This window comes from Mercurialis annua, linkage group LG3 (assembly GCF_937616625.2).
Source record: "Mercurialis annua linkage group LG3, ddMerAnnu1.2, whole genome shotgun sequence".
Classification (NCBI taxonomy): domain Eukaryota; kingdom Viridiplantae; phylum Streptophyta; class Magnoliopsida; order Malpighiales; family Euphorbiaceae; genus Mercurialis; species Mercurialis annua.
In genome coordinates this window covers 64,287,287-64,301,610 of record NC_065572.1, presented here as the reverse complement: position 1 = coordinate 64,301,610, position 14,324 = coordinate 64,287,287, and the positions used below count along the sequence as shown (strand labels likewise).

Sequence of the window (14,324 nt, the reverse complement as noted above, 5' to 3'; positions counted from 1 at the left end):
GAGCTGATTTCCAAATCTAAAAAATATCATTGCCCAGAGATTGAATGAGTGGCAAGCTACCACAATCTTTGCAGACTGAATAAAAAAATTGTGCACGTTTGACGTTTTTTGAAGTTAGAATAAGCTTTAATTTAGAATAAATTGAAGACTTCGTGCCAAAAAAAAAATTAGAAGAATGGGGACACTTTTATAAAAAAAATTAAACTTAGGGGCTAAATTGAAATCAGCTATAAATTTAGCAACATCATTTTCACAATCCTCAATTGAAGCAAACGAAAACCCCAAATTCAAATGTAGAAAATCTCAAATTCATTTCAAACATCAAATTGAACCAAAAAAAAATGGCAAACATCTCATTCCTTCATCACAATTCCTCCGCCTCCTCTTCTTCCGCTCCCCACCATCACTTCCACCGCCGTTCCAGCCACCGTAACCACCTCGCCGCCGATCCTTATCGTCCTCTCTTTTCATCCCCCTCTTTATCTTCTGAACTCTACCACTCACTCCCCCGACCTAACGATGATTTCAACATTATTCACGACGACGAAGCCGTTTCGGATCCGGAATCGGTAATTCTCGGTAGCCACCAGGATCTATTTGACCGCGAAAATCAAGTAACTTTTGTTATGGATCTTTTTCAACAGCGGGTCGAACAGTCTGAGGTAATGGGTCCGGGTTCTCACTTGGTTGTCTCTGATACTGATGATTTTGGTGTTATTGAAGATAATTGTGAATTGGGTATGGATAATTTAGACTTTGAATTAGGGTTGGGGTTTGGTTTAGAAAATTGCGGCTTTCAAAACATAATTAATCACCATAATGATAATAATAACAATAATAGGCATAGTGGTTTTGTAATTGATGATGATGAAGATGATTTCTTTATTGAAAGGAGGCTTTCCGGGTTGCAATCCTGTGAGGCCGAATCCACAGTGAGCTTTCATTCTAATGCTGCTAGGATTGTTGGATTGGGGTCTGATGATTCTGATTCAGATGACAATGAGAATAATACTTTAGTTATTGGTTTGAATTCCTTGGATGGATATGGTGCGGATTTAGGAAATGATCAGTTTGATTATAATGATGAGGATGAGGAAGATGCGAGTGTGACCTTTCCTCTTTGTTGGGATTCGCTTCAGTTGGAGGATCATCGAGAAAATAATGAGGATTTTGAGTGGGAGGAAGTTGATGGCCGTGTTGATGAACGCGATGTTTTAAGTATGTTTGTTGATGATGAGGAGTCTGCTTCTGTTTCTCTATCAATTTCGCCGATAGTTGCTCCTGAGGATATGGTTAATGTAGAGAGGATTGGAGGATTGGGAAATTTGGAGTGGGAAGTGTTGTTGAATGCTAACAGCTTGGACACAAATCCTGATCGTGGCCATGATTTTCATAATGCTGAGCCATATTTTGGGGATCATGATGATTATATATACACTGCTGAGTATGAGATGCTGTTTGCTCAATTTGCTGAAAATGATAATGCGTTGATTGGCCGTCCGCCAGCTGCAAAATCTGTTGTTGAGAAGCTTCCTTCTGTGGTTTTGACAAAAGAGGATGCGGACAGTAATAATGCACTTTGTGCTGTTTGTAAAGATGAGATTAATGTTGGAGAGGAAGCAAAGCAGTTACCCTGCACACATCACTATCATGGGGAATGCATTCTGCCATGGCTGGGGATTAGGAATACTTGCCCAGTATGTCGCTTTGAGTTGCCTACGGATGACGCAGATTACGAGCGCAGGAAAGCAGCACAAAGAGCTGTTGCTGCTAGCCGCCGCTTTTGATGGGTAATAATACATTTTCTTATGTATGCTTTTTGACATTGTTTACTTAAGTAGATTTATTTAGAATGTAGATATTGCTGCTGTGTTGACTTCGTATCCCTGTGTGGATAATTGTATTCTTCATAAGTATGACGTGTTTAGGTGAGAGTATAGAATATTGATATCACTGCATTGTAATTTTGAGAATTTTTTGCTTTGTAGTGTTTAATGGTTTTGCATTGATGCTTTATTTTTTTTTCTTTCTCTGGTTATGTATTTCATGTTTGCATGTTGGAGATTATATACTTGTTCTAGAATCTAGATGCTTTTGTGGATTTGGATACTATTTGTGCATATATAATCTGGACATATATAATTTAGATTAGTTATAGGTCTTCCTCTTTTTGTCAGTTTATTTGTTACTTTGAGCTACTAAGAAAGAAAATTTATATAATCAAGGTTTATGTCATTGTAGTTAGGAATTCGTAATGTGAAGTTAGCCAATTATTTGCTATTGTCATTTACTTGAATGTCATTGATAATTAGACCAAAAGGAAATTGTGCCTAATTTTGAATAGCATAAGGACTACCTTTTTAAGATTCATGTAGCTCGGTTTTTACTTTCGATAAGATGTTCTGAAACTGCCACTGCGAGTAAGTCTTATGCTATGTTTTTCTTTTATTTTGCTCAATCTTCCTGCGGAAGAAGTAATAGGAGGGATATTCTTGTGTCCTTCTTGCACGCATCTGAATTAATGGTTTCTCAGATTGGTATTTTGTGTCATTTACCTTGGGAGAATCGGGTCAACAATATGAAGAGTGGTAGTAGTATCACCAATAATCTTATTTTTAACACCGGGTACCTTTAATGCAGGATTAGTGAAAAGAATTAAGTGAATAGTTAGAACAGTGATAGTATCACTATAAAATTTTCTTCTGCTAGTAAGACAACACAATTGATCAAGGGAATTGGCTGGCCTTGGAGATAACTAAAATTTACAAGAGCTCTGGCCGTTGATATTGGAGGGGCGAGAATTTATTGGAGGTCTTTTGTTTGAATAGTCCTTTATTTAGTTTTCTTTTAGTCGAGTTGATTTGAGATTAAAAGGGTTTAAAAGTAAAGGGGAACTTGCAGCTTCATATGCAATTTGTGCTTTCGGATGGAGGGTAAGAAAGGCAGTCTGCTAGGGCTATGTTTGCACAATGTATTTGAACTTTTTTTTTCCATCATTGAAGATGCTGATGATTTGTGTTTGGTAGTATAGCTTGAGAGTATGTTTCAAATTTACTTGAAAAGGGAGAAGAATCCAAAATTTCATAAGTAAAAGTGTAAAACCTACCAGAAGAAGTAGATCCTATTTGCTAATGCTAGTTTTGGTTTCAGTGATATCCGCTTCCCTATATATGGATTTCTTGTCAAAAATGAATTATCATTGCTCTATTTAATTGTCTTTTCTTGAGAAACTATAGGTAAAAGTCTTTAGCTTTTGGGGTATAACATTGACATCCAGTTTTATTTTACAAAAAATGATTTGTTTACTCAGTATTAAGTCATTTTCATAGGGCCTTGAGATTCTATCTATAACTTGCTTCAGTAAATGAAACTCCTTTCTGTTTTTAAAAGAATAATTATTAGTTCATATTCATTAGAGTAATAATGTTGTAAACGGAGTAGGTGATTTCTTCCTTTAACGTCCATTTTGCTGATATATAATCAATATATACATCTACCTTAATAAATGACTCAATCACCAATTCTTTTAAGGATTGTGATTACCTTAAGGCCATGTTTGGTTCATGAAATAGGTCCGGAATAAAATAGCTATTCCGTATTGAATAGTTATTTTTCACTTTGGTTCATAGAATAGTAACTCCATAGAATTGTTATTTCATGATTTTGTAGAATAACTACTCCTCTAAAAAAGTAAAGAATAATTATTCCGTTCTTCATAAAATAGCTTTTCTATTCTATACTATTTCATTCCATGAACCAAACATGGCCTAAGTTCAAATGAATTTGAGGGGTCATGTTTATTAGATGCTTGAACAAATACATGACATTGTTAATAGATGGTTTAATTACTTTAAAAATTAAAATGCATCACTTTTTTTTATAATAGTTCAATCATTCTCTTCTCATTTTTTATGAGATCAAGTAAATTTTTATATAGAAAGATAAAATAGATTTTATGAAAAAAATTGTCTTTTATTACGAAAGATAAAATAAAAAAAGTCCAATGATAAAAAGAAATTATTATGAAAAGAAAATACATCTATGGTCAAATTACTCGATCTATGTTGTTGAAACATTCATCTGTATTGAAACATCTAGTTTTCAATATCGATATATGTTCTCAAAAGGTGAAGTTAATTTAAATTTTTATTATATGATTAAAAAAATAAAGATAGAAGATGAGTTTCATTTGAAACATCGACTATACGAGTTTCGATTCCATAAAATTATGACAAGAACGACCATAAATCTACAACAATCTAGGAAACAATATTCAAATTGTAAATGATAAATTCATAAACTATACTTGTTTTCTCAATTTAATCACGAACTATAAATATGTCAATATGTAGAAAATTTCATTTTTTTTCTCAATTCGATACGCGAGGTCAAAATATGCTGACGTGTCTGCCAAATGTTTTCCAACTCAGCAAAATCACACCAATTGAATGTCACATCAACATATGTATAAAATTGAGAAAAAAAGTGCAACTTTGTGCATACAATTGACACATTTTAAAATTCGTGATTAAATTGAAAAAAACAAATATAGTTTATAAATTTATTTAACATTACCCCAAAATTATATCTACAACTAATCTTTCAAACGGAAATATAAAAAATCAAGATTTTAACGATACAGCTATACGTTTTGACTGATTTCTAGACGGAAAAATCATCAAGTGATCTCAAAAAGCACAAAGTACCAAATTTTAAAGGGTTAATTCCAATAAAATACCAAACGTTTGAGAATTTTGTCAGTTATAACCAAACCTTTCAAAATTGTCTAGTTTAGCCGATTTTGTGATATTTAGAACCTTTTCTAGCCATTTGCGAAAAAAGTCAAAAATTTTATCATTCGTGAATGGGCTAAACTAGCCGATTTTGATTGATATGGAATATTTGAAACATTTTTTAGCAAAATCAATCAAAATCGGCTATTTTAACCTATTCACGAATGATGATTTTTTTGATTTTTTTTGCGAATGGCTAGAAAAGGTTCTAAATATCCCAAAAATGGCTAAACTAGACAATTTTGAAAGGTTTGGTTATAACTGACAAAACTCGCAAACGTTTGGTATTTTATTGAGATTAATCCAATTTGAAAACTCAAGATTTCATACTGAAATCAAGAAATATTACCTCGCAATGTTCTCCATGTAAAGAAGATGCATTGAATTGGTGGTAATTGCCATTCCTGGCCTTGTGACAAAAATTATGTATAATATGTTAGCTAATTATATATAGTTTATGTCATACTATTTGAGAAGCAATGTATTTGCTATGCTCATAATCATATAAGCTACACCGATTGAAAATAATTAATGCTAATGCTAATGCTAATAAATGAGAACATGAATTTATAGAAAATTGATGCTACCCGAAAGATTAGATAGGACAAGTAAATACAAATATAAATTTTACAGATCACTGAGATAGATATCCTAGTCATTGGCACAAGTATTTAGTTCATTTTATATATATTCTCACGTGGGGATTAGATTAGAAATATAAAAAGTTTTATCATATGGTTCTTTTATCCTTATTTCAAGGATAATTTGTCAATAAAGCATGATTAGTGGTGCCTAATTGTTATTTTATATCCTCTCGAAGGCATGCCAATAATGTAAATATCATTTTACCTATGATTTTAGCTATAGGTTTAGTTGAACTTTTGCATTTTTGTTATTCAAAAGTAAATTTTGCCGACATAAAAGTTGAGATTTTACAAAATGTGGAAGCACTTTGTCATCCTATATTCATAGTAGATATCAATTACAGTAAAACACTGGATTTATAATACGTTTATTATAAGCAAGCGTTTGAAATATTAATTACAAAAAAAAAATTCATATTTTTTAATTAAAATGATAAATATATTTTAAAAGCAAATTGCGATAACCTGACTTGTCAACTTTGTAATTTTTGAAAAATATATTCAACTCAATGTATTTTGATATTTATTTTTATAGTTGATAATGTAATTTTGATTTATGAATAATTATTTTTTATTTCAAATTAAAAAGAGTTATTTAAATTTAAAATGAAAATTATGTGTGTGAAAAAGGTTGGATATGCTTGTCACAAATTATAATATTGACAGATCATATTATAACAAATTAATTTTAAAAATATATTTGTAATTTTTAATAAAAATATATTAATACATAAAATCATTTTGCCAAATATACATTACTTTTTCACCTATCCAAACCATGCCTTCATCGATTAAATTTAAAATAAATTATTGGCATATAAAGATTAGACAAACTAAATTAATATATCCACAATTATGGATGCAAATGGTAAATACATATATGAATAAAAGAATTGTCAGTCTAATTCAAAATATTTATTGTTTGAATCAACTATACCAAAAAGACACCAATGAGCTATAGCTCAAATGGTATAAGCGCTAAGCAGCAAATTGCTAAGTCGTGGGTTCGATTCCTCCACAAGCGCTCCCCCTCCCCAATATAAAAAAAACTATACCAAAAAGGCTTATAAAGAAATAAAATACAATTTAATATCTCAAATGATCAATTGGTGCATATTCAAAAAATCATTTTTTTATGATTACGGAATATAGTAACAAAAAAAATTTGATAGAACTATATAGATGATTTCGTTATTTTTTAATAAATTTTTCTCCAATCATGCATTAATTTATCATAAAAATATGTTAAAAGATTAACATACATTATATATCATCAATTAAATCATTTATCTTTTTAAATTGTTACTTGAATATAATTTATATAAATTATACAAAATTAGTGGGCCAAATTGACACAAAATTTATTCATGATATATTTATCAGTTTTATCATAATTTTGAATATATTAATTTCTTTTTCCAAATGATTATAATAGAGCGCAACTCATCGAGACTGAGCTAAAAGGTAGACTAGACGGTCACTCTCTAACCACGTTCGTATTCTATATCTTTTTACAATATATTTTTCTTTAATCATTTCGCTCCATTTTTCTTCTCCGGTCACTATATAGGAGAGTTTATCTCACACAACCGTTGCGCCATGTAATATTTATAATAAGACAAAAAGCATTTGCGACATATAATGTTCTAATTATTATTTATGTTTTATCATTGAATATTTCATATGACTAACACATTATTAGTTTGATACGCGAATGACATGACACATTGTAATTTTCCCTATATGGTTCAACTTTCTTATTCCCTTTAATTTCTTGTTCTGCAGCTATCAATAAACATACAAGTTGATCCAAATAGTGCTTGATCATATTAATTTTCTCAACTTAATCCAAAATTTAGATTCTCGTCTCATATGAAAAATGTTTTTGAAGACATTGAACATGCTTGAACATTTGATGTATGCAATAATTACTCAAAAGCCCCCCATCTTTAAACTTTTTTCAATTATACCCCGACGTAGGAAAATCCTCTCAAAATACCCCCACTTTTAAATTATTTTTCAATTATACCCCAAAGTAGTAAATTGACCTCTTTTCACATGGAAAAGAATTTAAAATTTTTTATTTTTAATCTATATTCTAATTAAAAGCTAATATTATTAATGATGTAAAAAGTATTCTTCCTAAATTTATATCCAATAATTTTTTAAAATCAAAACCATAAAAATCTCCAATTTGGGGTACAATTGAAAAAAAATATAAAGGTGGGGGGATTTTGAGAGAATTTTTCAACGTCAGGGTGCAATTGGAAAGGAATTTAAAGATGGGATGGTTTTGAGAGAAATTTTCAATGTCAGGGTGCAATTCAAAAAAAGTCTAAAAGTGGAGGACTTTTAAGTGATTAGGCCATTTCTTTACCATAACAACCCAAAGAAAAATAAGAATCTTAGTTACTTTTCTCTAGTCAAATTCATTGCCAAAACATAAAACCTAACGTGTGCTACAAAATTCTTACAAGGAATAAACTTCACTTTAATTTCCCTTTTATCCCATTTTCTGCACTTACATTAATTGCCAGATGATGCTGACATTAAGAAGTAGCTCCAAAATGTAAAGCTATCTATCTAAAATGCGAGTATTGGTAGCTCAATTGGATAAATATGACATTAAGATTTTGCTTTTAATGAATGATTTCATGCACACCAACCCACTTAATTACATGTTAATAGAGATTAGTTTACTTGCATAACAATTAAACTTTCTTTCTCTCCCTCTATACCGTCAATCGATCTTTAAAACCCGAGTTCTCTGATCGAAATTCCTTCTTTACTTCTTCTTGCTTTGCTGAAGCTCATTCTATAGTCATGGAGCCGCAGGAAATAAAGGGTTTTCATTATTATGCAAATTCTTCATTTCAAAATCTTCTATCTTTATCTCCTGCGGAAACCAACACTCTATCTTACGCAAATTTATCTCAAAATTTAGAATCGAGCTCTAGTTTTTTCCACAGATCATTCCCATCCAACTCTCCGATCTATTTCTCAGATCATACTTTGTCTCCAAATACGTCACCTCTCAGTACAGACTCTACTCTGTTTGAAACGAGTGACCACCAACTAAGTTTGATCTCTCATGAGAAAAAACTTAAGAGGATAATCTCCAATAGGGAATCTGCTCGAAGATCACGTATACGTAAGAAAAGGCAAATTGAAGAGCTTGAATGTCAGGTTAATAATCTCCGAACCATGAACCATCAGCTCTCGGAGAAGGTTATTCAGTTGTTGGAGAACAACCAGCAAATCCTCCAAGAGAATTCTCAGCTTAAAGAGAAAATTTCTTCTCTTCAGCTCGTTATATCCGACTTTCTCATGCCTATGCGAAATGTTGGATGCGACAACATCCGCCATAGAGGTGAAACTTCAAACTGATCAGTCTCTTACCAGATTTTATATCATCTCTTCAAGGGGATAGGACAGTATTATATGAACTAATTAATTATAGGTCTGAATGTCACTCAGCTTTTACATTGCTGTGGCTTGTTCAGATGATGTTATGGTTAGAGGTTAATAATGATTATACCACTTTGCATTGACTTAATACAAAAAAATTCAATTGTCACTGATTAAATTATAATAATTCTCAATTCAAATTAAGCTCGGGGTGTATTAGGAAAGAAGAAAAGTAGAAATAAGAACTAAGTGTAGCAAATAGATGCATAAACAGCTATAACTATGTCGCAGATAAACTTCTCGAATTCTAAGTTTCCGTGTTTTGTTTCTGTTTCTGAAAATACTCTAAAACTCTATATTTACAAGTTATAACCTATTCTATCATTTCTCTGTTTTTCATTTTAGAGCTTTGTCGTATTGGAAACGGTAAATTTTGTCAGATGTCCTTGTTTAATTGATAATAAACCAAAATCCCCATTCTTGAAGGATAATGTCAAATAGTATTTCAGTAGATTGTAATGAAGATGGCTGGTAGAAAGTAATTAGAGGTTTCAAGAGGAAGGGTCCTAAAAATGCACCTATCTAATCAATAGCAACCTTTCTTTGTAAATGAGTATCACAGTATTTATGTACTCAAATGGATATTATATTAATACTCTTATGTTCACTTATTTGCTAGGAGGCTAGCCCAGAAAAGAAGGGAGCTTCAAATAATTTCATTCAGTTATAGTTTAGGGATGCAAATTCATTGACAGAAACTTGCTATCCGTTGGAACAAGAAATCCTCCCTAAATAGAAGCAAATGTAGCTATGATGTAACATAAATTTTATGGCGTATGATAATTTCTAACCACATATAGTATAATTCTGCAAATGTGCCTCAGGCAAGGTTGAAAATCAACCTATCAAACCTGCTATTATGCACCTACAACTACTATTTTTACTCCCAGCAAGGATACACTTTCATTTATGAGTAAAATATCAATATAACATGTAAATCAGCAGATAACGAAGAAGCAATAACAGACGCCAACAAGGAATAGGCATGAATATTATGTAAGTAATGCTCGCTTGTTTCCACAAATGAGATTTCTTTTTCGCTCAGGTTAACTGATTTTTATCAGACGTTTCCAGTTCTATTATGGGGTTGTAATTGGCATATAGATCTAAGGATATAGGCAACCACTGTGGTCAACTATCCTAAGCACATCATCATCTTTCCCCTAATTTTCCATTAGGATGTCCTTTTCTCTAATAAAAAAACAACAGCTATGATTTTTAAGCTTGTTGACACAAAAATGCAAAAATTGCAATTTATAGAATCTGGAGTGAAATTTAGGAATAAGTTCTAGTCATTTCTTTTGCATCTTTGTCAGCAACGTTAATATCAAGTTATATACATAGTATAATACCATATTTGACGGGAAGCAGCTGTTGAATCAGCCATTCATTAGTGGGTACTTCCATATATGAGATGTTAATCATGTTTCAGATGTTGAACCGACATTTCTCTGTTCCTCAAAACTTTTCACTGGGTCTGCAAATGATCTTAGACAAGGCCATCTACACAGGATTTTGAAAACATAAACACTTACTTAGGTTATAGCAGCTAATATGAAGTATAATACGTAAAAACATGCAAGTAAATATCATCAAGCGTAATATAAAAAACATTTCTCCAACCTGCTTGACAGTATAGTCTCGTCACCAAAGGTATTTTTATCGTCAAATATGTTTCCTGGCAGAACAACAAATATTTAAACTTTTAGATCATGATAGATGACAAGGTTACCTTTCCAACAGGAAATTCTTATTCAGATTTTAATGAACTAAACTATATTTCTACTTCAAGGACGCATCATAAGATAAACTACGAGTAATGGTGTAGACGATCAATCCAAATCAAATTCGATATTGACCTACTTATAATATCAGATTATATAGAGCAAGAAAAATTATAGAATAGTGTTTACCTCCATAAAGATTCTGCTTAGAGAAGTATTTCGACATCAATCTACGAGTGTAATCCCCTTCATACTTTCTATATTTGTCCATGTATTCTTCACTATCAAGAATCCTAAACACAGTGTAAAATAAACTGTTGTAAGAAATTTCTAAAATTTTCATGCAGATTTTAATCAAGAAACTGGTAAATATTAAATACCATTCTTGCTTTATCTTTATACGTCTCAATGCGAAAATATACAACAAATTAGCTCAAAATTAATGAGAATTTTCTAAAATTAACCATGCAAGAACTTCAAATTAGTTGACAAAAAAAATATAATTTCAATTAGTATACGAGTTTTTGAACATACCCAGACAATAATTATAAGCGAAATGAAGAACTTACTGAAAATGGGGTGAGTGAGGCATTTCATCGAGCACATTGAGGACAGTGCTGTTCTTGTTATTGCCATCTTCAACCTTATAGTTCAAAGGATTATAATAAGTAAATTAAAGCAGAGAGATAGTCATGAAAAAGAGAGAAGGGTAGAGATAACCTTTGACGGAGGAAAATGAGAGGCGGAATTGCCGGAATTTGAGGCGGAAGGCGGCGATATTGGTGGCGGTGGCGATGCCATTTGTTCTTCAGGTTATAATTGCTCGACAGTTTGCTACTACTGTCTTCTTGCTCCTTCGCTCAATTACTTCTCTTTTTTTTTTTTCAACCACTGCAATTTAGACAATTTAAAATTAAATTTAATACTATTATTTTTAATCTTTTTAGATATTAAAATTTTTAATTAATAAATTTTGTTAATTCTGAAGTTAGTATACAAATTCAAATAAAAATTAAAACTATTAAATTGATTAAAAATATTGGCTAAAATTGGAACAAAATGATGAAATTGGAATAATATTATAAAAATTAAATTTTTTATTTGAACTGCAAATATATGTAAAGGTTTGAAAATTTTTTTTATAACTAGGTGAGATACTAAAAATAAAAATAAATTGAAAGCATATTTTTATTTTTAGTTCACAAATTATAGATCAAGTGCTTTTTATTTCTAGAGTTACACTTTCACATTTAAAGTTAATTTTATTTTTTTTATAAATATAAAAGTGTAAAGGAAATTTAATTTAAAGATTTTTTTATTTTCATTTAATATATTAATTAATTGTTGTTTTTTATTTAAAAAAACAAAAAAAATCTTAAAATTTTAAAAATTATTTTTTAAAACAATAAATAATTCACTGATTACCAAATCATGCAGATCTCACAAGTTTTTATATGGCCTTAAGAAGTTGATTAATGATATTCTTTCTTACGGTTTTTGTCGCGATCCAAATTGAAGAATGTGACTGACGCTAAAAAATGCGAGTGTCGGCTACAAAATTTATAGTAAGTTTAAACATTTAAAGCACAATCGATACATTTATCGTGAACAACAATAATATAACCAATGTTCGATGCAAACAAGACTCCAACACCATGCAATCATAATCGCAACATAATCATTAACGCTCGACATCAACCCAAAACTCCAATACATGCATAAATATTCATACATAAACCCATTACGTTCATTCGAGAACATCATACAACTCATGACGTACATCGGACAACCAGAGTATACACACAAGATATAACTGTGACTGCTGCGGTCTAGAGTTTAAAACATTTGTACATATACGTACATTCTATATTTATTGTAACTTGTTGAATATGCAGATGAAGATAGGGAGCAAGCGAGTTTAAAGGTGAAATTGGACGAGTTCATGAATCTAACCCCACTCTCTTGAAAAAGTGCCAGATTAGTAGATTTCGACTTAAACTGTGCTCTTTTGATTAATTTTTACTTGTAATCTATAACTTCATCTATATTTTTGATTTTGCCTTTGGTTTATATTTTGAAAATTCATATAGTTAGATTTTGTTAATATGACTTTCATCAATTTGTAAATTTTATCCTATCTATTTAATTCATAGTTTTAGAAGAAGAAAAACTAACTTGTAGAGATTTATTATATTACTATATAATTTGATTGACTTGTAAGTAAAAGCATAATTATATATGAACTCACCTATCTTAGTAACTAAGAAGGTTAGGTAGAAAGCAAATTAGAAATTTCCCTACAATGCCAAAGTACCATTTCCAACTATATAAAATATAAAATACAATAAACTAAACAAAATACATGCTCGATTAAATCAAAGGGCATTAAAAGGGGGTATATATACAATTCATGCACTTTGAGAAAGGGACAAATTAAGCTTTAAATTATCTAATTCAATGGTTTGACATTCTAAAGCTATTTCTAATTTGGACCACTTGGTCTAAAATAAGATTAAATTACACAAAAGATGTCCTAATTAACAAGTATATTTGGGGGAAACTTAAAATTGTTGAATACAATATATCCACTTTTAGCTTTTCTATTTGGATGAAAGAATGAACACACTCAACAAATCATCTGTAAATTGAATCATAATTTATAGTATATTATTTGATTAAGCGTGCAACAAGAACTAACTCTAATTATTTAAATATTTTGATATACAAATAATAAATTTATACAAATAACATCATTGTCATGTTATATTGGTTTGAAGTGGTAAAGTTGTCATTATATTTTATTATGCAAAAAGAATCTCTACATTAATTTTATTTTTATTTTTAATGTGATTAGTTTAAATTTAAAATTAATTTAATAGTTTATAAATTCTTATAAAAATAGATAATGTTTTAAATTTAAAATAATTAAATGGTCAACCCTACTTGTTGATGGCCACTTTCTCATATTATATTTGCTTATTTTAAATTGATAGTCAATTAATTAAAATAAATATGAACATTAAAAATATCTAAATAAAATATGTAACTATAAAAAGTTATAATTATTTTTAGTTAATTCAGTTTATTTTAAAAGATTTAATAATTTTTTTTAATATCTTAAATTGTTAGAGGACGGTTACATATAATTTGGCACGTAGCTCAAAAAAAAAATAAAAAAAAAATATTAGCCGACGACCAATGAGATAGGTGGGTGAGACAGGCAGAGAGGTATAACTTATAAGGTATTGTTTGGCAGCTCATGTTCATATGACTATCATTCCTTAAAATTGTTGAAGGAAAGTACGGTTGGTCCAAACAATACTAAATATGGAGTATTATCCATCTTATGATTATCAGTTTATCACACACACGGTCTCAAAAATCAAAAAGAAAAATCACATCACACGCTTTTTCCTTTTCATTTATTTTGTTCTATAAACTTTGCTCGATTCAATAATTTTTTAATTTCTTAATATTAATTTTTTAGTTTCCATAGTTTTTTCCCATATGATGCTTCATATGTTAAGTTAAATTTTACTAATAATATAAACAATAAAAGTATTATATAAAATTTTAGAAACAATTATAGTACTACAAATTTAAATTTGAAATTATTTGAAAAGAAATACAATAGTTCATGGTCGTTTAGTGTAAATCACGTTGAAATTGGTAAATCCCAAATTAAGTAAACCTTT

At 30.1% G+C, this 14,324-nt stretch overlaps 3 protein-coding genes across 3 annotated transcripts; 2 read left to right on the top strand and 1 right to left on the bottom strand.

The window, feature by feature from the left end:
• Positions 1-247: 247 nt before the first annotated feature.
• On the top strand, positions 248-2,016 carry LOC126674240 (uncharacterized). Its single transcript, XM_050368656.2, has one exon. It carries the CDS (start codon positions 342-344, stop codon positions 1,785-1,787), a length of 1,446 nt encoding a protein of 481 aa, XP_050224613.1. The 5' UTR covers positions 248-341; the 3' UTR covers positions 1,788-2,016.
• Positions 2,017-7,941: 5,925 nt separating this feature from the next.
• LOC126671397 (basic leucine zipper 43) lies at positions 7,942-9,789 on the top strand. Its single transcript, XM_050365163.1, has 2 exons — positions 7,942-8,807; positions 9,525-9,789. The coding sequence occupies exons 1-2, from the start codon at positions 8,261-8,263 to the stop codon at positions 9,530-9,532; spliced, it is 555 nt and encodes a 184-aa protein (XP_050221120.1). The 5' UTR covers positions 7,942-8,260; the 3' UTR covers positions 9,533-9,789.
• Positions 9,790-10,179: 390 nt separating this feature from the next.
• On the bottom strand, positions 10,180-11,514 carry LOC126671398 (uncharacterized). The gene is made up of 5 exons (XM_050365164.2): positions 11,350-11,514; positions 11,199-11,272; positions 10,819-10,922; positions 10,529-10,583; positions 10,180-10,408 (listed from the first exon to the last, which is right to left on the bottom strand). The coding sequence occupies exons 1-5, from the start codon at positions 11,428-11,430 to the stop codon at positions 10,327-10,329; spliced, it is 396 nt and encodes a 131-aa protein (XP_050221121.1). The 5' UTR covers positions 11,431-11,514; the 3' UTR covers positions 10,180-10,326.
• Between the last annotated feature and the right edge of the window lie 2,810 nt (positions 11,515-14,324).